General features: G+C 39.6%; 2 protein-coding genes across 2 annotated transcripts in view; one reads left to right on the forward strand and one right to left on the reverse strand.

Moving 5' to 3' along the window:
* Positions 1 to 27,132, reverse strand: part of CENPP (centromere protein P) — a 110,244-nt gene that overhangs the window by 37,072 nt on the left and 46,040 nt on the right. The gene's annotated exons all lie outside the window — the stretch shown is intronic.
* On the forward strand, positions 11,471 to 26,231 carry ASPN (asporin). Its single transcript, XM_053469618.1, has 8 exons — positions 11,471 to 11,702; positions 20,168 to 20,460; positions 20,606 to 20,718; positions 20,845 to 21,058; positions 22,133 to 22,243; positions 22,738 to 22,831; positions 22,929 to 23,067; positions 25,153 to 26,231. The coding sequence occupies exons 2-8, from the start codon at positions 20,187 to 20,189 to the stop codon at positions 25,348 to 25,350; spliced, it is 1,143 nt and encodes a 380-aa protein (XP_053325593.1). The 5' UTR covers positions 11,471 to 11,702; positions 20,168 to 20,186; the 3' UTR covers positions 25,351 to 26,231.

Consider the following 27,132-nt stretch of genomic DNA (forward strand, 5'->3'; position numbering starts at 1 on the left):
GAACCAGATCTTTTATGAATGTCCTAGGTGCCATTTTACCAAGGCTTTCAGATGGTGATGCCACAGAGTCATAATGAGACAAGACTTTTCCGTACTCATAAGAAAGGCAGCATACATAGTGAATGTTTAACAAAAACAACACATACATCAGCTCTTTGTCTTTGTGGTGTACAGCATGGCAACTAGGCAATTAATGAGGCAAACACCAAGCAGGAAAAAGATGTGGTGCTTAACCATTAACCAAAAAAAAACTAAAAAAAACTATTCCATTCGCACAGTTTTTGTTTGCTCCTTATAAATAAATCTAGGAATAGGAATATATGTAAAACCCAAGTGTTTGTCTTTTTCTTCCTCGGTTGTACGGATTACAGCGTTGTACTGGTAATAGCACCAGTCATTAGCACCAAGTTAATATCCATTGAATGCTCAGTGAGTGAAGCAAAGCAAACATCACAATTTGGATCTGAAATTAAGACAGAATGTATGATCATTGAAGAAACCACTTAGCAGTATGCGAGCTGAACATGTATTTCCCATTATCCTGCTTAGGTCACATCGAGCTACATTTCCAATCTAAATCCATTGTTTATAAATTTTAAAAGGGCCATAAAAATACCTAGTGCTCATCTGTTCAGCCGATGGAAGCTTCAACTGCATTATATGGTTTTGTGGGAAACTGGAAAAGCTCATAAATACCATAAGACTGAATTCATCTCTTGTTTCCTGGACTAACATCAACCTAAGCAGTTAAAATATTAAGTTTTGTATAACAATTTAACAAGTTAAAACAGACAAAGAATCTGCAAAGGTTCCAGACCAAGCCTCATAATGGCACCCTTATTTTTTTCTGAGCTTGTTGGATGTGAGTGAGAAAATTGTCAACTTGACAAAACACAAGAGTCAGGGGGATCAATGGCAGTTTCTTGATATATGTACACAAGAAGTTATGTAGTTCAAATATTCTGTCTTTGTGATGAAGTCAACCTCAGCGATTTAAAATACCTCAACAACATGCATTTTTAGGTCATTTAGAAACACAAAACTGCAGACACGGTCTCCCTGCTCCAAGAGTTAAAGGTCCATATGAGCGACTCTATTGGTCTTTCGTATGGACCTTTAACTCTTGGAGCGGGGAGACCACTGGCCTCTCCCGGCCAGGTTGCACCAGGATTTTAAAAGTCTGTACGAGTGACTATTGGTCGCCAGCAGGGGGCTAGTCTGCTATCAACCAATGAAGTGCAGGTGCACTTCATTGGTTGATGGCAGAGAAGGCCCCTGCCGGCAACCAATAGAGTTGCTCGTAAGGACATTTAAAATCCTGGCGCCAAAGTTGCTGTGCAGTGCGTACTGCGTTACGAAGATTTTTTCCCCCACGAAGACGAACATGAAGAGTTGGCCGGCGCCCAAGTCTAATTTTTACTCTGAGGACCAGACCGCCTAACCATCTTGTAGCTGGGTATTGCTAAGAGGAAGACAGCAACGATGGCCAGACAGAGCAGTCACCCTCTTACAGTCAAGAATTTTGGTAATGGCTCATTAGTGCTGGAGTCTAAACGTAATAGCCACTCACACCAACTTGAGCAGCAATATCAAATTCAAGATAAGTTACTATAATAAGTAGCACAGTTGGGAGAATAGCTTTCTGTCCTACAGAACATGGTCACAATTGAGTTCTGTCTACAGCAGTCCTTGAATGGCTTTCGTCCACCATATTTTCTCTTCCTTTTAGAAATGTTTGCACTTCAATTTAGCTAGTATTAGTAGACACATAAAAAAAACTAGAACACGAAGAAGGGACCCCACTAACGTCTTATTTTATGAAAAGGTATTGCTCCAATGCATACACTTCCATACACTCTAGAATACAAAGATAGGTATAGAGAATCACCAAATGTCAATCACAATATCTTCAAGATTGAGTCTTAAGATACTATTTTTATTTGTTTAATGCAGGCTTAATGTCCATTTTGCATGGACTATAAAGCATCTAAATTGAAGCATGAATTCTTTAGTTATTGGGGTTCGAAAATGAGACTTCTGTCTGCCTATTCTGAAACCAGTATATAAACATCTTCCACATGTTCAGTAGAACTCCAACAGAACTCACCAAGCAGCAGCCAATCACATGAAAGAAATTAAAAAAGCATATGCGATTGGCTGCAGCTACCCCCCAACTGTTTTCAGTGGGAACTCTGCTTTGGTTGCCTGCGGAATGCTTCCTTCTTTAGGCAGTACGGGAAGGGGTTTAATTGACACAGAAGAACTCCAATAACGAATTCATTCCTTCACAAGTTTCTATGCAGTAAAATGCGCTCGGATCGTACAAACTATATATTTACTATGAAAAGGGGTTGTAGTGAACTTGGCTGTTGAAGGTCTAATCAACAAGATTAAAAATGTCCATCCAGAATGCCCAAAGTAAGTATATCCAAATACAATATTACATTTTCTATTCTGTAGCAAAGAACACCGGTTAAAACATTAACTAAAAAGTCCACAAAATGTACTGGCTCCAAACACAAAGAAATGAAAACCACGGCAGATACCTCAAAGCCCACAGGACTGTGTGGTCTTCAGCCACTATGGAATTACATTTCTCAATAATTTTCCGGTGTTTTTTTGTATTTCCACAACGGGAAAACCTGATAAATTATTTTACAGAACACTTACTTCACTGTGCAAGAATGTATGAAAAAAAGCCTGAAATCATCTTGAGTACCCTTAAGTTTCATACAGAAATATCAATTGACTTTAAGCAAGATACTCACCTAAAAATAATGTGTGTGAACTACTGGTCTTTTGTACCAGCTTATAATATAAGTACTTATTGTACTTTATTCATTGGTCTTATAGGTTGTTAAACCTTCTTTTAAATGTTCTTTTTACTTTACATGGCAAAAATCTACCAGGGCCTGCTTTTGTCTTACATGCCAAGTGTATCCTGCAAAAATGACGAATAAGGCAAACTTTTACTTTATTAATAGAATTATTTCTGGGAAGGGTTAAGGTATTCATTAGTTGTGGGAACAATGTCTTTAGCCCTGCATTTAGTAACAAAAGTGTTGCATTTAGTATATTCAACGGAACATCACTTTTAACAAGTATTTTGTACCAAAACCTTTAAGATTTTAAAAATATATTAAGCTTGGTTGGTTCGATTAACATTCCTAAGGATTGTTTTATGCAATTGTCTTTTACACCAGTCATTAAAGGATTCCAGGATGATTTTATAGCTTTGAGTGCTACACCACACTGGGCACAACCCTTTTTAACAAAAAAAATTAAAACAAGCAAACAAAAATTATTAGGTGTATTAGTTTTTGGAAGAAAACGTATATTAGGCCATTAAGTTCCAAGCAGTTTCAAAGGTTGTTGGAGCTGGACATGCCTCATATAGCTGTACATATACAATGGCACAAAGATTAAAAAAGAGGCACAGAGGAATGGGGGACAAAAACAAAGACAAAAGACAGAAGGGAAAGTGAAGAGCTCAGGGAAAACCCACTGAAGAGACAAATGGAACAAAAAAAAGAAAAGCAAATGGAGAAGACAAGAGAATCAAAAATGGTCAGATATACCTCAGAGATACCAACAGGAAAAGGGAACAAATACATTTAAAAGAAAGATGTGATGGAAGACCAGATTAAAACAATTTTTTTGTACAAGAACTAGAAAGAAACCAGCGCATTGCAAACTGACCCAGATGCTTAGTAAAATACTACTTGGTGTCATTTCTGCCACTAAATTATAAGTCATACAAAAAGTATACGTTTTCTGTCGATTTCTAATGCCGTTATAAAGACGGAATAAATTAAAGAATGCAGCAGCAAGTATCTGACTAATTATAAATAGATTTATTTTAATCTCTCGTTCATAGTTATGTTTGTCTTTTGTTCATACTGAATAAGCGCTGCCAAATAAGTGGCGAGTACAACATACCAAAGAGGTTGCATTATGTTTCTAAAATGGAAACTGAATTCAAAAAGAAATAGACTAAGACGACTGGGTGATATTTAACAATACAAATGTATGCACTTTGGTATACACGCATGTACATCCACACTCATCCATGCAGTGATTCAGAAGCCGTGTACGGACTGTGGTTCTAGATTATACCAATTAGAAAAGGGGCTGAGTTGAGGGACAATGACATACTGGAAATAACTGCGGATACGGCACTGAAGAGCATTTTTTCCTAGTTCAGGAGATTTCTCTCATAAAACTAACATGCAGTCTATAATCATAGATTTACTAACCCTACTGTAAATCAAGCTTCCTTTTCTGAATTTATTGGTGTAGCGTGTAATCAACGCCCTTTACTCAGAGATTATTTGCCAAACACTGCTAATGCTATAGCTTGTATTCTTTAATTTATTTCTAACTGGCCCTTACTCACTATTTTTTTTTAATTATTATTCATTTTTTGCCATCAAATATACTTTTTGCTCTCATCTAAAGTCTGAATGGGAACCAAAACACATTGCAGGTAGTACGTTTGTTTGAGCGGGTCCCTTATTACCTTTTGTTTCTGTAGGTCCATATTTTTATGCGATGCACTACTTATTATGTCCTGTCTAGCTATTGTTAGGCTCTACGGAATATGATGGTGCTATGCAAATGAAATTGTAATCATATTATGCAAATGTCACTGGATCTCTCTTGTTACTGGCAAGAACCCCTGATGATGTCATAGTAACATCACCATGGTTTCCCTTTAAGTACTTCTCTACAAATTAAGTTATTTATTCTTGTATTTTCTCTGGTGATCAGAGGCTTGGGGACCAAGACGACCCCCAGGAGGGGGTTACATTAAGCAATGGTACCAGCAATGTCAATATATAAAGGCAATATGCCAGCAGATGTTGAGGAATTTAAATTCTTTAAAGGCAACAGCACATCATGTGAGCAGTGTTACATTAAGTCAGCTGTGACAGTGACAAACGGGACGTCAGACTGTGGACAGGCTTCTTCCGTGATCATCGTGCGAATAGCCATGATCATTAAAGTAAAGGGGTGGCTTTATGTGCTGTTTAGCACCCAAGGGCCGGTTGTTTGATGTGGCTCTGTGCAATGTACCACTGGCACCTGCCAACAGACTGCTAAGTCAGCCCACTAGCAATAACTCCAGCTCTCCATAATGCAAGAATTTACAGCACTAAAAGTGTTTGGATACAAGGACTGCCAAAAAAAAAGACATGCGATAAAATAACATTTATTTAAAGTGTAAAACTTGACAAATGGAGTATAATACAATGCCTATATATTGTTAACATATATTAAAGTATATTTGTATTGGTGTATCTAAAATAAAAAGATTTGTGTTTACATTCCTTGCCTCTTCTGCTAAGATAATGTATCTAGGATACTATATAGTAAAGAGAAAACATACTCTAATTCTTCCGTATTCCCAACGGACCACTTTCTCAAGTAAAAAAAAAACTAAGGAAATAACCAGCAATGGAGCAGGTGCCCTGGGTAAAATTAGGATTTGGGCACCACAGCACCCTTTTCTTTCCAGGAGCGCCCAAAAAGGCAAAAGGTGGGGCAAAAAGTCAATACTATACAGCTCTTTATATTTTCTTATATCATCAGAGATTTACCCGAGGTCCCAAGAGTTAAAGAGGTTTCGAACTATCTGAACACAAGTTGTACACTTGTCAGAGAGAAAATGGGATGACAACACATTTAAAAGGTTGATGAGATGACACGCACATCTTTGTCCATGCATGGCAGGCTCCCCCTTATTTGTCAGCTGTTCATTATATGTGAATTGTGAGCCAATTGATAGGACATAGCTTTGCCATACATGTATTAAACAAGATTAAATATGGTAAGGAGACATAACACAGCTCAGATTTTATAGTATTCCAAAACAAGTGTTTATTAACGCTTAAAAGGGTTTCATAAGACAAAAAAAGCATGACTAAGACATGGTAACGTGCAGCCTCCATTCCATAAAACACGATCTACTCATTAACTTGTCAAAAACATTTAGCACATAATAGTATACAAAAGAATGTTGAACCGAATAATTCATTCTTAAAATATAGATTAAAAGAAGCAGGAATTTGCTTCATGATATTTTGACATGGTGTCATTACATGATGCCATTTATTGGACCAACACGAGTCACATAAGCTTTCGGTACTTTAGAGGTTTCTTCCTAAATAATGGTCCAAAAAGCTTACCTGACTACTTTATGTTGACCAAATAAATGGTATCAACTTTAGCTTAAGTCTTCATTTTATTTCTAATACAGCAATATCCATTTTGGATTTACATCTCAACCATTGACCACCTCCATCTAAACAGGAGGTCATCCTGTTTTTAATGGTAATCATGAGATGGAGGCTGATTGGTTACAGCTTATTGTTTATGCTCTAACCTATCTGTGTCACGCGCGCTGCCGCGGTTCCCTCTCCGGCTGCTACCGCCAGTTCGCCGGGCGTCGGCAACCCCACCTCCGTCCCGCACGCGGGTTGCCGACGGGTTACACGCGCCGCCGCCGCTGCACTCACCTTGGCCGCTGGGTCCCCCGACGTCGGCGGTTCCGCCTCCGGTGCTGCCGCGGTCACTCGGGGGGCTTGTGGTTCTTCTTCGTCGGGCGCGCGCACCCGCTCACGCTCCAGGCACGTCGCCGCGCGCACACGCCGGGAAACCGGCGGAAGTGCGCCATCTGGTGGTGGTTCCAGATATCGCACCTAATATCAATTTAGGGCGCGACACGCTCTACGGCGCGGCTGATGACGTGAGTGTTACCTTTCCTATTTAAACCCCATTCGTTTGCCTTGTCTTTGCCCGTTCTAAACGTTCTCTAGCGTTGGGTGTGCTATAGTTCTCATTCTAGTTTGATCTCTGCCTTGTGTACCGACCTCTTGCCTGTTTAAACGACCACGATTCTTCTCTGCCTGCCTACGAACCCGGACCTGTTTACCGTTTTGCACCTGATCTACCTGCCCTGACCTCGGATTGTTTTTGACCTTGGTGCCTGCTGTTGCCCTCGACCTCGGACTGTGTTCTGGACTTTCTTTAGCTGTGCTTAACTGCATTGTTGGATCCCTCGTCTACCTGACCGTAACAATCTGTTATTATTGCTTTCTCTCCTGATTTGATTTTATGGTAGTCAAATCAATTTGATACCAGGAACCTTCTTGAGAGAGCTTAAGTTGTGTGTTCCAGAAATATTTCCGACTTATTTCATTTTTCCAAACTCAGCTTTCCAGTTTTGCTGTTTTGATTTTTGAAAGACGCTTACATTACGGTTTTAAATTGTGAACAGTAAGCTATGTGTGTTCCCAGCTTGCTGTAATCGTATACCCACATCTTTCCTGGTTCCAATATTTACATATTAGCTAGACTAAGAAATCTTAAGAAAAAAAAAAAAGTTTCTTTTTGGTAATATATGTATTCTGGAGATGCAGCTGGAAAAGACAACAAACGCAATTTCCGAATATCGTTTGTTTGAAGTATTAGTTTATAGAAAAAAATAAACAATAAACAAGGCACACATGGCAACAAGGGAAAAAAGATAAAAGAAACGTATGCACAAACCACATATTAGCTCTGAACACCTCTTGTATTTCCAGCAACATTGTCTTTGTTGTTACTAAACCAAAACAGCCTTTGATTATTTGGGTTTCATGTTGTGACTCATCGGTGTCGCACAAATGCTAGATGTTCCCAAGCCTCCAAATGTTTTTGCTTGTTCTCTCTAGAATTACAAATGCAGACAGCCCAAGATGGTGTATGTGCCTTGGTATGTCATTGGTGATTTATCACACATGCCTGGGAATTACTAAAACATAGGTCCAACTCCATAATAGTGTGCCCTGCCAACTTCGGTAATTGGAAAAGACATTATGTTTATGTCACAAAGCCAGCGTTTGGTTTGTTTTTGGGGAAGAGGCAGAAACAGAATTTTTTGGAGTGACTAATTCAGTGGAGAAGTCGTGACCTTTTCAACAGAGTAATAAGTTGGAAAAATTTGTAAAAGGGAAATATAGCTTTCAGTGCAACCGGACAATTCAGAGCACATATTAAGTGCTTGCAAAGCTTAAATCTTTTTAATTTAGATTCGGTGGTTCAGTGCATCTGGGGGATCCTGCTTTACTATCCAAACTTGGTTAATAATAAAACCAACTGTTTAAGGAAAAGAAAAAAAAAAAAAAGTTTACGAAAATGGAAATATCTAGCCAAGAAACCTAATTTAATCTATAGCCAGGCACTACAAATACAATCTTTCATTTTCATGGAAATAAAACCTTTGATTGTTTTTCAGGCTTTCCATCATATGGGTGGCATCTGGATACTTCCCGGGGAACCCTCTTAACCTTGCTAGTATGTATGCCATATAACCCAATTGGTCCATTATAACATACAACGAGATAGTAAAGTGTCACATGACCTGTTGGTTAATAAAACATACATCCTGGTTCTGTAGCCTCAAAGCAGATCAAATGTACTTAATCTATATCTTTATTCCGTGTATTCTTCTCCATTTCCCCGTTATCACTTGATATTAGAGCTGAAACAACGAATCGATAAAATCGATAATAATCGATAACGGAAATCATCGATAACGATTTCCGTTATCGATTAATCGAGTGATCAATTCGTTGTTGGAGCACTCGGCTCCTTTTACTTACCTCCGCGAGCGTTCCCCGCTTCTGCTACACGCTCTGCAGTCTCCGCCTTCTAGCTACGTGACGGATGTGACGCGTTCCGGAGGTAAGTATTCTTCATGTCTATGTGCACGGATCGCACGGTTCGCTCTGTGCGAGTGGCTCCATTCGCACAGAGCGGTTCGCTCTGTGCGAGTGGCTCCATTCGCACAGAGCGGTTCGCTCTGTGCGAGTGGCTCCATTCGCACAGAGCGGTTCGCTCTGTGCGAGTGGCTCCATTCGCACAGAGCGGTTCGCTCTGTGCGAGTGGCTCCATTCGCACAGAGCGGTTCGCTCTGTGCGAGTGGCTCCATTCGCACAGAGCGGTTCGCTCTGTGCGAGTGGCTCCATTCGCACAGAGCGGTTCGCTCTGTGCGAGTGGCTCCATTCGCACAGAGCGGTTCGTGAGTGTAGGTGCAGGGCAGAGTGGGGGTGGGGGTGCAGGGCAGAGTGGGGGTGGGGGGTGCAGGGCAGGAGACTGGGTGCAGGGCAGAGTGGGGGTGGGGATGCAGGGTGTGAGTGTGGGTGCAGAGCAGAGTGGGAGACTGGGTGCAGGGCAGAGTGGGGGTGGGGATGCAGGGCAGGGTGTGAGTGTGGGTGCAGGGCAGAGTGGGTGCAGGGCAGAGTGTGAGTGTGGGGGCAGGGCAGAATGTGGGGGCAGGGCTGGGTGCAGGGCAGAGTTAGAGACTGGGTGCAGGGGCACAGTGCAAAGTGCTGGGTGCAAAGTGCCAGTGCTGGGTGCAAAGTGCCAGGGCTGGGTGCAAAGTGCTGGGTGCAAAGTGCCAGGGCTGGGTGCAAAGTGCAAAGTGCTGGTGCAAAGTGCTGAATGCTGGGTGCAAAGTGCTGGATGCAAAGTGCCAGGGCTGGGGCAAAGTGCTGGGTGCAAAGTGCTGGGTGCAAAGTGCCAGGGCTGGGTGCAAAGTGCTGGGTGCAAAGTGCTGGGTGCAAAGTGCTGGGTGCAAAGTGCTGGGTGCAAAGTGCAAAGTGCTGGGGCAAAGTTTCTTGAACAGTAATAGTCCACCTCTTTTCAGAATGTTTGGGGTTATTTTGTTTCATAAATATTGTGTTTGGGTTCTTGTACTTTGAAAATATTGTTTTTTATTACATCATAACAAAATAAGAATGTTAATGTAAATTTTAAGTTGTTTTTTAACATCCAGTTCATTAAATTCTTTTAAATAAACGAAAAATTTGCATATTGTTTTTTTTTATCCGATTAATCGATTAATCGAAAAAATAATCGGCCGATTAATCGATTATTAAAATAATCGTTAGTTGCAGCCCTACTTGATATGACTATTATTACAGTCGCATGAGTTGGGGGGAAGGCTAGTTAGGATTATGCCAGGAGGGCCGGTCCGCGTCCTTGAAGGAGAGTTTGAGCTCCGGCACTAGGCTGGTCTGCTGTTGGAGGCAGAAACACACGGCAGGGTTTTGTAAATGTATGTTTTGTGCCCCTGTAGCAGAACAGCTCCAGCTTTTACCACATCCAAGTGAAAGGGAAGCCAGGCATGGTAACCTCATGTGTGCGCATGTTTCTTTTTTTATCACATTGCATTAGGGGAAGACTGCTTGCCCCTTGGGCAAAAAGGTGCCAGCCCTGTATGCATCATAGAGTCATTTCTACCTGCTTTTCTATTATACCTCTTATTGTGTACATTTCTGAAGCTACACGTTTTGAAGCCTCAAATAATATGTTTAAAAAAATAAATAAGTACATTCAGCAAGTACATTCTTGTCAGATCAAATGAAAGCTTCTCTATGTCTGAGGAAACCACACTTCTAGAGAGGTTTTTTTGGGTAAAATTTGCTAGTCTTGTGCCATACCAAACGATGATGCGCAGAGTTATTTTGAATTAATTTACAGGAAACTATGAGTACATATCAATTTATAGGGCTGTGATCATTTTAACTTCCACTCTTAGATATCATTTCAAGTAGCACTGAAATCACAACTATTTATAAGTTGATTTATTTTCAGACATAAAATAAAAAGGTCAGCTAGAACTTTATACAAACAAGTTATGTGCTGCGGTCAAAGCTGTGCTACTTTCCAGAGGTAGAAAAGATGGGGCATTTGCACAGGATTTAGCAGCTACGTAGACAGTAGGAGCCAATGTGATTTTCATAGAAGCCAAAACGTTACACGGTCCAAAATCTTCTAAAAAATATAATATAGCATTTAAGAACCTGGTGGTGCCAAACCCTGCCGTAGTACATCTCACTTTACACTGTCCAATTTTCAATTGATAATAAGTGAAAGAGTTGGTGAACGCTTCCAACTGTTCTAAAATGTTTGTGTCTTAAAACTGAAAGAATTCTGAAATTAGAGTATAAGGGTCAGGTCTCTGAATGCGCAACTTTTATAACTTCCCTTATAATATTTACTAAAATTATATATATATTTTCAAAATCCACAATCAATCGTATTAACAAAATCCCTGTTATTAAAATCTTAAAGAACCCCATGGGCCAACAATCGTGTTGAAGACACAACGTACGGGTAATTTCCCTGTCAAACAGCGTTTGTCTGCATTTTGTCCTTTTTATTAAGTGGGCTTTATTTTGTAAAAATAGGAAATGATTCACTGGAGTAAAGGTATCTATTGCAGAGTTCATCACTTCTGAACAAGACTGAAAATAATTAGTCGAACCCCTCCTGATGAAATGTGTGATAGCAGACTGTTCTGTGAATGGGTTCCCTGTACTCCTAATGGCAGGGTGCCACTCACTATTTCGTTTCAGTCTCGCACTGGGCTTCTAGAGTTAAATTCAGATTTTGGCTCTGGTACAGACTGTGATGAAAAACACATGAGTGGTAACAAGTCTCCTTAATATCTGTCTTCAGTACTAAAATGGGATAATCTGAAGAAGCAGCTTACTCAAGTATCATACCCGGTGCCAATCAGATCATGCATTTTAGAAGGCGCTCTTGATTCCAGAACTGGTACATTGTCTGATGTGCATTTTAACATAACCTACTGGGTATAGCCAATTCAAGGTGGATTATAAGTAAGAGGAACTCACAAAATAAAGAGGTATGTGATCTATGTTTTCCATTCATACCTGCTTCTCTGTGTAATTTTTCATTAGACAGGATAACTTGTATCAATTATACAAAATACATAAAGTTTTATCTTTGTAAAAATACTAACAATTATTTTTTCTACGAATGTAATAATTAGGATAACTAAGTAATTTGATTTTTAGCTACACATCCATTTGCATATGTTCTATGTAGATCACACTGTCCTCTGCTTGTAATAGGTAATATATTCCTACCTGCTCATTCACCGCATATTGCATACCCAAACCCTGTAAACTGAGGCTTTGAAGCATTATAACGCATACAACAGAAATAAGCTGACTCTTACAACACTACATAGTTACTTACTACATGGAAACTTAAAAAATACCTTATTTTGTAAACATAAGTTCATAAAGTGCTACAATCCTTATGACCGTCCACTTTGTTATTTACAACAAAAAAAAACACAGTGGAATGAGATGGTTGTAGACCACAAAATGCATTTATTTAAAACAGAAATGTGTGCCGGTTCCAACAGCAATCTACTTAATGTAACTGCTTAAAACAATGGCACAGCATCTTTAATGCTGGGGGGAAAGAAGACTGGATCCAGTTAGTGTGACAAAAGGAGAATCTAACCCTATAGATGTGTAAAGGAAGATATTTGTATGCATTTTAATCTGTAGACATAGACTTCGACATGGTACGGTTTTAAGGGGAAGCGCCAACAATAATAATAATAATAATACTAGTATCAGATTAAAGATACATTTTCTAAAATATTGTGCTGTTTTTCTTTTAAACAGTTCTATTGTTTTGCATAATACAGACAGCTGCATATTAGCCTGACTCCTTATCATACTACCTATGGCAAGCAATAGAATTGTCACCCAGATGGATGCTCTGTGTAATGAAACGCTACGGAGGAACGGAGTTCTTAACATTGACATAAAGGATCAGCTCCGTATGGCAGCAGCATCAGCATCCTGATCTGTCATTAGATAAAACAGTTTTTTGTCAATGCTACCCTTCATTACTGTATACAGTACTGCATGTTCAAGAATATTGTTTTCCACAGAACTTCCACTTTAAGACCCACTCATAAATATGTGCCCCCCCCGGCTCCTCTGCTTTGCAGGAGATACAGTGGGCAAGTGTGAGGGGCTCATCTCCAGCAAGCTTTTGCAATAGAAGACCCCCTTCCCTAGCATATATATATATACACATGGGCACTTGGTGGCTTTCCTCCGGCAGGAATTATGTAGAGTAGATAGAGTGATACTCTGTAGCATTTTCAGGAGGTAAGTGGGTCTTTCATACCAAAGTCAAAAATGCATGTTAAATTACTATTAAAGTACTTTAGTATGGATTCATTTCTGCTGGGGGTGTTTGGGGGCAATAAACTGTCTCTATGATTATGATGCATGTCAAGGAATAAAATAGAAAAATAATATTATTATTTGAATTGAATATTGTCTTGGTCAAATCCATAGCAAATGATCACCCGAGTGATCTGCACTGGATATGCGTGGTCACAGCAGCATTAATAAGAGCTGACTTGAAAGGTTCTGCTTTTCATTTATGAGCAACTCTAGACTGAGTCACTAAAACAAACCTAACTTCACCTCTCTGTGATCACAGCATCACAGTTTGCTAAATATCTCAAATACAAAGAGGGACTTTCCTGCAGAGCTATTGCAGACAACCTGGGGTCAGATAAGTGCATTCAGAGCTCTCCGAAGCACGGACAAACACTGCGCCTGCTACAGATAAGTTAAGGGCGTCACAACTTGAGAACAATGAGGTAAGCAGAGCTCAGGCGTGACCGAAGGAGGATGAGTTAATGTTGTTAAAGCCCAGAGTCACAGCCATCAGTACTTAGAAGGTATTACAAGCATATTTTGATCAGGAAGAACGGCCTCATTAGTCTACTGTGTCTGTTCATGGAAAATGCCGTATATGTGCAGGATTTCTAGTGTATGTGCAGTGTAGGTGTGTGAGGTATGTTTAGGGCATGAGCGTGCCAAGAGTCATTAAAGCTCCGTAAAAACCATGAGACATGAGACATGGTGAGATTCAAAAAACCCCAACTGCTCTTTATATATACAGCCACCAAGGAATCATTACTTGCACAGCAGCAGTTCAGACCCCTATGTACATGCATGGGAAGCACTCCCATTGCTTCAAGCAGCCAATGAGTGGCAAGAACTGTTGGATACCAGAGGAAGAGGGTTTCTACCTCAGGTAGGTGAAGAATAGTTTTTTTAAGTACTCACAGAGTACTTTAATATGCATTCTTCTTTAGTGAGGAATCAAGTCATTACAAACAGAAGCTTAAAGCCTTAAAGATTCTAAGTGCAAATTTGTGCATATTTGCCTGGCTGATAAGACCCTAGTAACCAAATTGTTGGGAGGATAACAGAGAGCTTCTGTGCTGTGTACTAGGACTTGTGCATTCAGATTCATATTTGTACAAAGCCACGAAAACAAGGCCAGGCCCCCCCAAGAAGTGCACGAAAACAAAGCAAAAAACAAGCTCAGGGTGTTTATGCCCAATCCTCTAATTGATGAGAGGTTTGGATGGGTGAGAGGACCTCAATGAAAGCGCTGAAATTTTGCCCTAAGGTGAACTTTCCATGACCTCCAACCGCACCAACTGACCAGGCTTTTCTATGACTGGTCCATGGAAGTTATAAGCATACAATATGCCCAGGTGTTTTGTATATTTTGGGAGGGTCTCGGGGATTAGCTAACCTAAAAACTGGGCAGGCTCCGTCCGACGGCAGCCTCAGTCCTGCTCAGAGGTAGAAGGGGGAATGCAAGCTGGAGTGGACTCACAGCACAACTTTCCCTTAGTTCCCCTTTGCAGCTTCATACAAAGGGGGGCCTCTGTCAGAAAAACATTTTGGTAGGATGAGGGGTTGCAGTGGTCATCACTTCTTAATATCCTCAGCTAAGTTCTTATTTGAGTTTAATAAATATTCAGCTTGTGGTGCCTGACTTGCTGTAAGTTTATTTCTTAACCGAGCAACACTCACTATACCCGGAGAACAAATTGTGAGGCCCACTGTGGTCAAAGTAAAGTCGCTGTGGCCTTTCAATGTGGTCAATATAGAACAGAGCTTATGGATCTTTATTTTTAATCACAATCTACAGATATGTGTGCTCCTTTCATTACCTCATATAGCTATTTGACTCAGTTCCTAATGCATGCTGTTCTTAAATGGCAATGATCACCCTCAACACTAATTTAATCAAAACTACCTGAAGTTTGTACTTTTTAAGTGTCAACTGGTATATTTGCTTTGGAAATATTACACAGAAGCCGGGTCTATGTGCCACAATGAGCACAATCGAATCAATTCCCTGCTATAAAGTTATCTCTCTTCTCCTCCTCCATCAACGCTTTCCAAGCCAAACAAAAACAACCAGCAACTTGACAATTACTATAGCTGATCCTATGATAGAGATGTAGGATGGGTTTCCAATGTCAGTATATTGTCTTATTTATATTGTTTATTTTAAAATCAAGAACAGAAGTGACAAGCGTTTTATGGAGTAAACCCCTTTATCAATGTGCAATGTCTCTGCACACATATAAAGAGGTACACTCCTTAAACACACATGTGGTCTTGTGACTTCTGCTCCTGATTTATTAAATTAAATGTAGTGTACATTACTATTTATACATGTGCTCTTGGCTCATCTTTTTTTTTTCAATATTTTCTTCACCGAGATGGGATAGTGGTGACAATTACCTACAGCTGAACTGGTGTTTTATCTTTCAGTAATGGAATACTTGGGATGCTCCCTTTCATATTGGGGATGCCATCACACTATATGGCCATATTTTGCTTAGTCTTCCACTTTGTCAAAGTATCCCAAGTTTGGCGAGTCCTATGTAATTTTCACCGCTGCTCTGCTTATTAATTAAAGACCTTAACTACTAGTATCATGCACCCCTGGATAATTAAAAAAGTGACAGATGCATTGCAATTAATACCGAACAAACAACATGACCTTTAGGGAAAGAAGTATATGCCATGAACATTTTGCGGAAAGCAAAATATGAGAAGGCTTTCATTTTTTATAAGCTGAACACACACATACATCAGTAAAAATGTAGAGGTTTGCATGAGGCTTCGTGGTAGTTTTGTGAAATGCATTAGAATGATTTCTGTGGTTTGTTCGTGGCTTGTGTTTCAAACCAGAAGTGGTCAGTTTAGGTCAGAGTGAGTCATTCCTTCAGCGTATGTGGATTTTTAAAGTATATATGGCGCCTACAAATCCTATTTTTTTGTCTAAAGCTCTGATTTTGGTTCAGACTAATACACCACAAGAGGCTTTAACTTTTCGAACAAAAAATGCAACATGTAAACTATCCACTAGATTACAAATAAAACTGCATTTAAAATGTGAAAACACGCATACATATTCCTCAAGAGGTTTTTCTCTAAGAAAATGAGTGCATCGTGCATCATCAAATATTTGGTTTGGGTAGAGATATGGGTTACATGTGATAATAAGCGGAAGATGGTAAAGGCAGTATACAAACATTTCATTAATAACAGGGAACGGCACCATATCTGACATTTCTGTTACTATCAGATAGTAGCAGAACCAGGAAGTTGACATAAAAGATATAAACACGGAACGCTGATCATTGGTGATCGGCATAATTGGTACCGCATGGTGGCCTGAGAACACATGCAGTTGGTGTAACCGTCTGTTGTTCCTTATGATGTGATATTTTTATTATAACATACACACTATTATATTTTATACTGTTTATTCTGGGAATAGAATGTCATGACAGAGAACGGCAGACCCAACCCCAGCCGTGTCCTCTGCAGAAACTTGGTATTACTTCATTTCTAACTACTTAAGCTATAAACCCAAGTGGTTATTGAAAGCAATTTTGGAGAATACAGGAATGCTGCAGAGTTTAAGCCCAAGAACTTGAGCACCAACTTTTTGTTTGCATACTTTTTAGTCAAATATGCAGTTATGTAATGAGATCATCAACTTGCCAATTATCCAAATTTTAAAAAAATATTTTTTTAAAAAAAATATTTAAAAATGGTACAAGTGCAACATATTAACCCCATACGAACTACAAGGACCAAGAGCCATCTCTGAACTCCAAACCCTTACTGTTATTAAATTATAAACATTAAACCTGTTTTATTCAAGAAAAATCGAGGGCACGTTTAAAAACGCATTTCCATTGGATTGTATTGAGTATGAAAAACCCAACACATCCTAGAAATAATGAGAATTATTGTCTTTAACATTATTTTTAAAAAGGCCAAACATGTACAAAATCAATGGTTTCTAAATAAGTAGAATGTGCTAATTCAAAGTGATATCGATTTAATCTCTTGGCACCATTGGATGATGAGTTAATTAGGTTTGGGATTTTTGGTTCAAAGACCAAAGGTGCGAGATATTCATCCAGTCTCTGACCGATCTACATGGCGTTTGGCAAAACGTACAGCTAACTACATTAGGTACATATTTGCCAAAAATCTATCATTTTAATCTTCAGTAAGGGAAGAACTTGGATGTCTTAAAATCCAAAACACATGTTTTTATTTGGGAGTTGAAACGCTTTTCTCAAAAAAAGTCCAAGAACACAAATGTTATTTCAACTCATAAAAAATTAAAGCCAAGCATAAACGCCTTTATTTTGACGTTTTTATGAATTTTCCAGTATTTTTGTAATTAACAAAGAATAATATGTATAACACGGTAAAACCATATCACTCTCGTAAAATCGGTAGCTATCTTGTTTGAGATCCAAGAATTTAATATAAACCAAACATCAGAATATTTTCAAAGGGCATTTATCTGCCTACATTGTTTCTGCCAGCGTTTCAAAAGATGCAAGATGTTATCATTCACACACATATAGTATCCTTTCCTTTACCTACTAGCAGAGCCAAACGTAATCTATATCCCCAGTAACTGCGCCGAATCGTTACGTACCTCCCAACATTTAAGAACCTCTTGGAGTTTGTTTAGGAGGTGAAGCTTTCCTAAGACTTTGTGACGTTTGGACAGGTATTTATGGTTGTCAGTAAGACATGTAGATGATATTTCTATATGGATTAGTGTGGCTTTCAGGGCTGTACATCTATATGATACACAAATACACAACAAACATTCTGAGCTTCTAGAAAAGGAGAGGATAAATGGGACAGAGAGATTTGGGTCCAAAGAAGGGTTTTCTCTCTTAATGAAATATGTCTTCTACTATCTATTTTGCGTCCAGTCTCCAATTACTAATTAAACCACTGTTTCTTTGTGGAGGGATGACCCTCCATGATGGTGGTAATATATGTCTAGAGGTATTCAGCCAGTGGTTTTGGTATTATTACATGTAAGAATGTGAAATTAAAGCAGAAGAACAGATAACGATTGAATTCAAATCAAAGACAAAAGTGTGTGCATATTCATTAAACAACTGCATAGAAAGATAAGCGAAATACAGGATTCATGTACCACAGATACTATACATTTCAGAGTCCATGACTACAGGTGAGATTCTTCACAGTTAGTAGCAGTCACATCATTCAGACGCAACTGTGTAATTGTGCAAGTGGTACCTTACAGGCCCTGCATAATGTATATTTCATTTAATAGTATCAAATTCACAACATATCACCTTATACATGACAAAGGCGACCACTGCATTTCTGTTATAATGCATAATTGTGATTACATGTCTCAGATCATCAACAACTGACTGATAACTGGTAGAGAATAGCTCCTAGACAGGGGCATAACTAGAAACCACAGGGCCCTGGTGTGAAAATTGCCCCGGGCCCCACAACTTGATCAAGCAACATGTCCCACTGGGCCACCTTTGCCCCAAACTGCTTGTGAGTGCCTTTGCCCCAAGCAGCTTATCAGTGCCATTCTAACCCCCAAACAGCCTGTCAGTGCCCCGAAACAGCTTTTCAGTGCCATGATTGGCCCCAAACAGCTTGTCTGTGCATTCTTTGCAACTTGGCATACACTCTGGCACACATATGTAAACACACTTACACAAATTACACGCATCTACTCTCACTCACTAACATACATCACATTCATTCTAAAACACATTCCATCTCACCCCACTTACACATGCATGTCCATAAATAAACAAGTACACATCCATGCACATACACAAACAAATACAAATCCAGGCTCTCACACACAATTACACATCCATGCTCACATACCTATATATAAACATACATTACGTACAACCCTCCTGCCCCCTGCTTATCTCTCTCCACTCCGGCAGCTGAGTGCGGTCAGCCTCAGTTTCACCGTGGGGTCATGTGCCGGTTCTGAACTATTTTGAACCGGTACGAGGTGACAGGAACACGTCACCCGGGCACCCTAGAGGCATGGGCCTCGCCGCAGTTGCGACCACTGTGACCCCCTGCAGTTACGCCACTGCCCCTAGAATCGTGGCCCACGGCTCTAGCAGAGTTTTAAGCATTTCCAATGCACACTTAACAATATAAGGCCTAACAATTGCGGCATCCATTTTCTTCACGCTATTTCTTTTGACAGCTCTCTCGTATGCTCTAGCTCTGTCCATTACGGATCACACACATGGAGTTCTGGCACAACCATAGGTACATACTGCAGGACTTTATTTGTAAGCAGTACAAGCGGATTTTGAAGTAACAGATGTTGTATGTGGGAATAATCTTGCTAAGCAATCACAGAGGTGGGATACTGAATGCAAGACACGATGAAACAAGGAGCAAAAGCCAATTTCTGGAGGGAGGAACTCACCGGAGAGTTTCTATATTTCTTTTGAAAGTTCATGTGCTCTCTTGGATTGATCCTCGGAAAAAAAACCCCAAAGGCTATTACCCTTTTCCCCTATACAAGGCCTTAATAACCTGCATACAAGTTAGGTAGTTACATGGAAGTAGCAAGTGGTAAACTGACAGTATGCTTGCCATTATATTGTTTTCATGAGTTTTCACAGATTATTAATGTAAATGTTTTACATAAAAGTATTACCCCTTCTTCTGGCCAGTTGTGAGATGATTGCAGATAGATTATGATTTGCAACTCTAGCAATTACAAGATGTTCTCTGCTTCTACTTCTACTTCTTTAAGTATACTAAAAAAAAAAAGAAAATGCCTATAGTGAGCTACATAAAATCTTACTGTTGTAGTATGCACCAATTTTACATAATTGCACAAAAAATTACATTATAGCTTTTACATATGGCTGAGGATGAAATATTACTGTATACACAGATACATATGTGGGTGACTGATATACTTTAATATATAATATGAAACATATACTCAAATCTCTGCCCTCTTTAGAAAGGCAAGATGTGTTTTGGTATGCAGTTTTTTAAGTTTCAAACTGGGCATTGCAGAAAGACTTTTGCAAAGTATAAAAGTTTGGCCAAAGAAAACTTTTTTCCTCTAACATTTAGCTGTCTATTGACTACAGGAACTCTTGAGACAACAACATGAGGGAATGTGTGCTTTTCTACTTCTTGGCTCTATGTTCGGCCAAGCCATTCATATTACCTCCAAAGTATATGGCAATGACTGACCTCATTCTAAATGATATGGAAGACGACAATGATGATGATGATGAGAAGGATGACGACGACAATAACTCGCTATTCCCATTTAAAAGGAATACACCAATACGACCAACGCCACCTCCGTTTGACATATTTCCCACTTGCCCGTTTGGATGTCAATGCTACCTGAGAGTAGTTCAGTGCTCCGACCTTGGTAAGACAATACAAATTATGACGCTTTCATTCAATGTTGTGTTAAAGAATGTAAAACAAGCAAAAGCGGGAAGAGAATAAATATTTACACTTCCCAATACGGAAATGTTTTTATGAATGAAAACAATATCACATCTAATCAACAGGTCTGACTGCCATACCTAATAAAATCCCTTATGACACTCGGCTCCTCGATCTCCAGAATAACAAAATAAAGGAGGTCAAAGAAAAGGACCTTCAGGGTCTTTCATCGCTTTACGTAAGTTCTTAATGTCATGTTGTAAGGGCCATTGTGCAAGAACAAAAGTTACAGCAATATGTTTTATTGGTTTAGATCAAGAACTGGGTAAAATGATTTTTTACATTTATATATGTATATATGCAGGCTTTGTTTCTGAACAACAATAAAGTACACAAGGTCCACCCCAAAGCCTTCCAGTCGATGAAGAAGTTACGAAGATTATACTTTTCACATAACCAACTGACAGAGATTCCATCCAACCTTCCCACATCCTTGGCAGAGCTCAGAATCCATGACAACAAAGTTAAGAAAGTACAAAAGGGCGCTTTTAAAGGCATGGAGTCTTTACATGTCTTAGGTAGGTGTGTATCCCGGAGATGCTGTTAAAATAGCAGCATCTCACGAAACAACAAGACTTTGCATGATGATCTGACTTTATAGCACGCTTACAACAGTAGCTATTGTTTGGACAGGAATATGTTGATGCGTCATACACATTTCCCAAGATGCATTTGCATTACAGCACACGTAAACACAACAGGGAATATGTGCCGGCAGCCTGAACCGAATGCACATTTAGTCGGTTGTTACATATTAAATAAAATATGAAAGCTATAATTCTTACATCACCTGTTAATACTAACAATTGTGACACAGATCCAAAAATAATAAAACTAGAGGGAACGTGACATCAACACGAAAATACAAGTAGAAACTCTTTTTCCAACTGCAAACACTAAATGTTTCCCTTGACAAACAAATTTTTTTTTTATATTTTGTTTTAAATTTTTATTTTAAAATCAATCTCAATGAAAATGCAATGGAAACGGTTTTTGCAATCTGAGAAAATTAACAGGCAACTAAACATTGGCAAAAGACTTTTTTTTTTTTCTTCTTCTCTTACAAATGGTGGAACAAACTCAAGTGTCTCCTCAATGCCGCACACACGGTTTAATTCAGAGCTTCTCCCTTTTTCCATGATCCATGACGCTCCTCCCTACTATGCCCTATGGAGATTTTCCCATGCAACGACTTGTTACTACCGCCTGCACTCTCAGAAACTCGCCCAACCCACTCATTCAAGCCTTTTATATTTCTAACCAGCCCTCACCTTATCCCACAGTTTATATAAAATATTAACTGAAACAACCTTTCTTCATTTGACTACATGATTAACTTTACTAAACTCTTTTGAACTTTGTGTTTCAATTAGATACTAATCCCACTATAATCTGACATAATATCATCCAGTTTCAATGGTCGGTTTCTCAGAAACGTATTATAATTACTTCTTGCATTGGTCTAGCACTCACAGTTAGTTTCACACCAACAGACGATGCAGAGAACACGGACAGCATTGTAATGGTATGTAATAATAATGTAGATGGGTATTTTATCGCATCACGGTATCTATATCCCAATGCTTTGACAGAAATGAGTGCAAATCCTCTCGAAAATGACGGCATTGAGCCTGGCGCATTTGATGGGTTGACCGTGTACCACGTCAGGATTGCAGAAGCCAAACTGACATCTATTCCAAAAGGTTTGTGACACGCTTGCAAAATGTTTAAACACAGCTTGAGGGGGGTGCAAAAATATTCTTTATTCTATATTCTTCTGTATTTAAATGGGTTATAAAAATTAAACAGACGTCCCTGGTGTCCAAAAGAGAAACATCTGCTGGTGCATAGTTGCTAACCCTACCACATATGCAAGCTAGGTGGGAGTCTTAAGTGCTGAGCGGCACCACCACGATGTTCTTTTTCTATATTATAAAATAGGTTAATGAAGGAGGATTGGTGCTAGAAACAGTCTAGCACGGCTTGTGCTTTCATTGGCCTCGGTCGTTACAGAAGAAGGGTGTTGCAGCAGCACCAGTCACCATGTCACTATAGTTCAACAGCTGGGAGTATGACCATCATGGCTGATGTTAAATGTTTCAGGGTTCCCCAACATTACAGTAGGGAAAAAATGTCTTCCAGTTTTTATAGTCATAATTGTAGCTGTGTCTAATTAATGCTGCTCTTCACGCTATAGGTTTACCATCCTCAATATATGAGCTCCATCTTGACCACAACAAAATTTCAGCTGTTGAACTGGAGGATTTACTACGCTACCAAGAGCTTAAGCGGTAAAACCCTGTTAAAATTATAATCATTTCACTAACAATCAATTCAACAATGATTTGATTAGTATGTAAAACTAACCAATTGTAATTGTTCTTTTAGATTGGGCTTAGGGCACAACAAAATAAAGGAGGTTGAAAATGGGAGCCTTTCAAACATACCAAATATAAGGGAAATTCACCTGGAGAACAACAAACTGAAGAAGGTTCCTCCCGGTCTGCAGGACCTAAAATACTTGCAGGTAAGTTAACCCTGCCAGCCTTAAATATCATGTGGAGATGGGATTTAACTACTTTTACCCCATATACGCATGCTCCCACAATCGTGATCTATCCATCCAAATGATCTACATATACATGCCATTGCCATAGCTTAAATGTTCTATGTTAACGCTTTTTACAATATATATTTTGAATTTGAATTTTGATACCTGTAGTCTGGACTAAAGATAACTTTGTTGGGGCCAATGTAAGCAGCTTTTAAACATCACATACTAACTAGATCACTGTTGCTGCACTTTACTTGTTATAGGGCAGGGGTGTCCAAGTTTTTTCTGCAGTGGGCCACTTCATCAGAATTGTATACGTGCGCGGGCCGCACTCATTTTTCACTGTGACAAAAAATATGGCCTTTAATAAAATATGCAGATTAAAATAAAGTAAAATGACACAAAACCTTTACTCTTCCTCTCACTGATTTCTGGGCCTAGAAAGTTTTGCGACTACAAATTCAGGATTCCCTAGATTTATTCTAGGGATGAACTAAAATGAAAATTCTGGACCAAAACATTCAGGGTTCACTTAGCCAAAACCGAAAATGGCCCCCACCTTTAAAAATAATAATAAAAACTCACATGTTTAATAAAAGTAGGTAACACACAACTGGACAAAATTAGCAATATGACTTGGCAACCAGTAAATGCTGGCAACCCAGGCAACCAGTAAATGCTGGTACCTAGGCATGATGGGACTGTGCTCGCTGTGATTGCTGTTAGCAATCACACTCCTATCATGCCAAGTCAGCCAGTACATGCTGGTACAGGGAGGCTGTAAGTGATGTGCAGACCCCATACTGCTGGCAGCATCACTACACAAGGGGGGCAGCTAGCTAGGTTTCAGCATGTACTGGCTGACTTGGCATGATAGGAGTGTGATTGCTAACAGTAGTCACAGTCCCATCATGCCTAGGTTCCAGCACTTACACATCCATCCAGTAAATGCTGGAACCTAGGCATGATGGGACTGTGATTGCTGTTAGCAATCACACTCCTATCATGCCAAGTCAGCCAATACACACTGGTACAGGGTGGCTGTAAGTGATGTGCAGACCCCATACTGCTGGCAGCATCAATACACAAGGGGGGCAGCTAGCCAGGTTTCAGCATGTACTGGCTGACTTGGCATGATAGGAGTGTGATTGCTAACAGCAATCACAGTCCCATCATGCCTAGGTTCCAGCACTTACACATCCATCCAGTAAATGTTGGAACCTAGGCATTATGGGACTGTGATTGCTGTTAGCAATCACACTCCTATCATGCCAAGTCAGCCAGTACATGCTGGTACAGGGTGGCTGTAAGTGCAGACCCCATACTGCTGGCAGCATCAATACACAAGGGGGGCAGCTGGCCAGGTTTTTAGCATGTACTGGCTGACTTGGCATGATAGGAGTGTGATTGCTAACAGCAATCACAGTCCCATCATGCCTAGGTTCCAGCACTTACACATCCATACTATCACACACACACACACACTCATTTATTCATATAATCATTCATTCACAGATTCATTCCCTCAATCACACACACTCATTCAAACACCCTCCCCACCCCCTTACCTGCAATGCAGCTCCTCGATGCCGCTTACAGACTTCAGCAGGGGGCGCGGCCTCCCTCTGCCTTCTCTGCTAAAGCACAGAGGAAGTAGGATGTCACGTGAACTCCGCTTCCTCTGTGCAGTCCAGAAGACCCTCCCACAAGTAAGTAGCAGGGCTTGAGGTGCGGCTCGCGTAAGATCGGTTGCCCTGGCTGCCGATCTTACGCGGGCCGCACCTCGAGGTCTCGCGGGCCGCATTTGGCCCGCGGGCCGCATGTTGGACGCCCCTGTTATAGGGCCTCTGATGCTTCACAGAACACAAAATGTTATTGGTAGTAAAATTGCTGATAAAACAAATACTATAGTTATAACCAATACTAGTGGGGCCAACAACACGATGACAAAATTGATGATCTTTATGGAATATTCCATTTGCGAACAAAATACAGGGTTCTATAACTTTTGTTAAACTAATACAAAACTATTTGTTTTGGAATCTCAAATCCCTACAGGTCATATTTCTCCACTCTAACAATATCGCAAAGGTTGAGGTGAATGATTTCTGCTCTACTACACCCAAGCTGAAGAAATCTCTGTACAGCGGCATCAGTCTATTTGGAAACCCCGTGAAATACTGGGAAGTTCAACCAGCGACGTTCCGCTGCACTCTGGGGAGGAATAGTATACATCTTGGGAACTTTAGAAAGTAACAGCACATCAGTTATTGTACAATGGTGTCAGTCCTGGTGAATAATACATCCATCTCTTGAGGTGCAAATAGTGGCGAGGACTGGACCATTCTCTTGCACCACAAATATTACGCTTGACAATGAATTGGCATAGTGAGGCAAGGTGTTTACAAAAATATTTGCATGATTTTCCTGCGTATGTATTTTTAAAATACTTGAAAACGGAGTATAAAGAAACGAGTCTGTCTCTAATTGTTGTATCCAACATCTGCACTTAATGGCCAGATCCACGTGGGTCAGTAGAGGTTGTCTGCTCGCCCTTTCAGTTTTGGTGCTATAAAAGTGGTGCCAAGAAGGTGTAGGTGATGTCTGTATGGGATCCTTTATACTTTCCCAGTTTATAATAATATCCAGTTAGGTGTTTTTCTATATAAAAAAAAAGTTAACGCAAATTAAAATAAGCTGAATCATTTTAAGGGAGAAATGTCATTTGCACAAATATGACTATATAGTAAAAATAAGATAACGTGTATTGATGTCAATGAATGTTATAGCAGGTAGCCCATTCAAGTATACAAAGAAGTTGGTATACTTTTAAATATATTTCACAAACAAAACAAAAAAAATGCAGGACTAACAGCTTTATCAAGGATTTGAAAAACTGGTAACTTGATTCCATGAGATTTACTTCAAATGTAAAAGTTTAACTTGATAAGCAGTCTATCGCAAAAGCATTAACGGAGAATCCTGCAACTGCTCGACGTTACTACTCAGCGCATTCAGACATGAAAGGAAAAGGAAAAACAAAAGGATGAGTTACTGTATATTTGTTCTTCCTGCACGTACTAAATTAAGTGACACAAATATTAAGCCTTTGAATAATAAAATGTTTTGAAACATGATTTTGTATATTTCTTTGCCATTACACGTATTGCTATAAATGATTCCAGGATTCGGTAAATAGTAGAAAACAGGAAAATCATGGCACTGTGAAGCTTTTGGACTAGTGAGTGGACACTTTTATCTTCTCTCATTTTGCTTGTCTCTTCTGTCCTTTCTCTCTACTAAACCAGTCACTTTCACACCTTTGGCCGCATTGATAAACATACTCAAGGCATAACCATAGAGAGTGAAAAGGCTTTGCATTAACCCTTAACGAAGCATTAGAAAAAAGCAGATCAATGGAACGCAAGAGAGATCACATTAGCAAAAATCCATTTGAAAAGTTGTACATTTTACTTTAGAACGGGTTATATGTGGAATTGTTTGCAAACAAAATATAAAGTATAAAATACAACAGCAATTCACTCCTCCTTGATAGCATAATAGTCATCTCGTGCTTAGCTGACCTTCAATACATGTGTGCAAATCACGTACCCGTGTAATCCCAAAGAACAGTCTCTCTCTGGGAGGTGAGTTAATTTGTGAATGTATAGGTGTATGTCCATATGAGTGTTTGGGTAAATGTTGTAAAGGCCTGTTTTACATGGATATGGCTGGATATTTGTGTTGGTACTAGGTACGCATTGGCAATAATTACATGAACCCATTTTCTGCATAGATGCACCAGAGTTTTTATGTTACCTGAAAAAAGTGTTTGCCACCCACTGTTAGAGCCTGAAACAAAAAACAAATCATCTTATACACCAAAAACATCAATGAGAGTATTTATATGCCGAATTTCCACTCCAGCCCTGTACAATAATACACTACAGCCCTGTACATTTTTGATTCAATTAACCCCTTAATGACAAAGCCTGTACATGTCCAGGCTCAAAATGCATTGTTTCCAATGGGTTTTGG

This window comes from Spea bombifrons, chromosome 6, assembly GCF_027358695.1.
Source record: "Spea bombifrons isolate aSpeBom1 chromosome 6, aSpeBom1.2.pri, whole genome shotgun sequence".
Taxonomy (NCBI): domain Eukaryota; kingdom Metazoa; phylum Chordata; class Amphibia; order Anura; family Pelobatidae; genus Spea; species Spea bombifrons.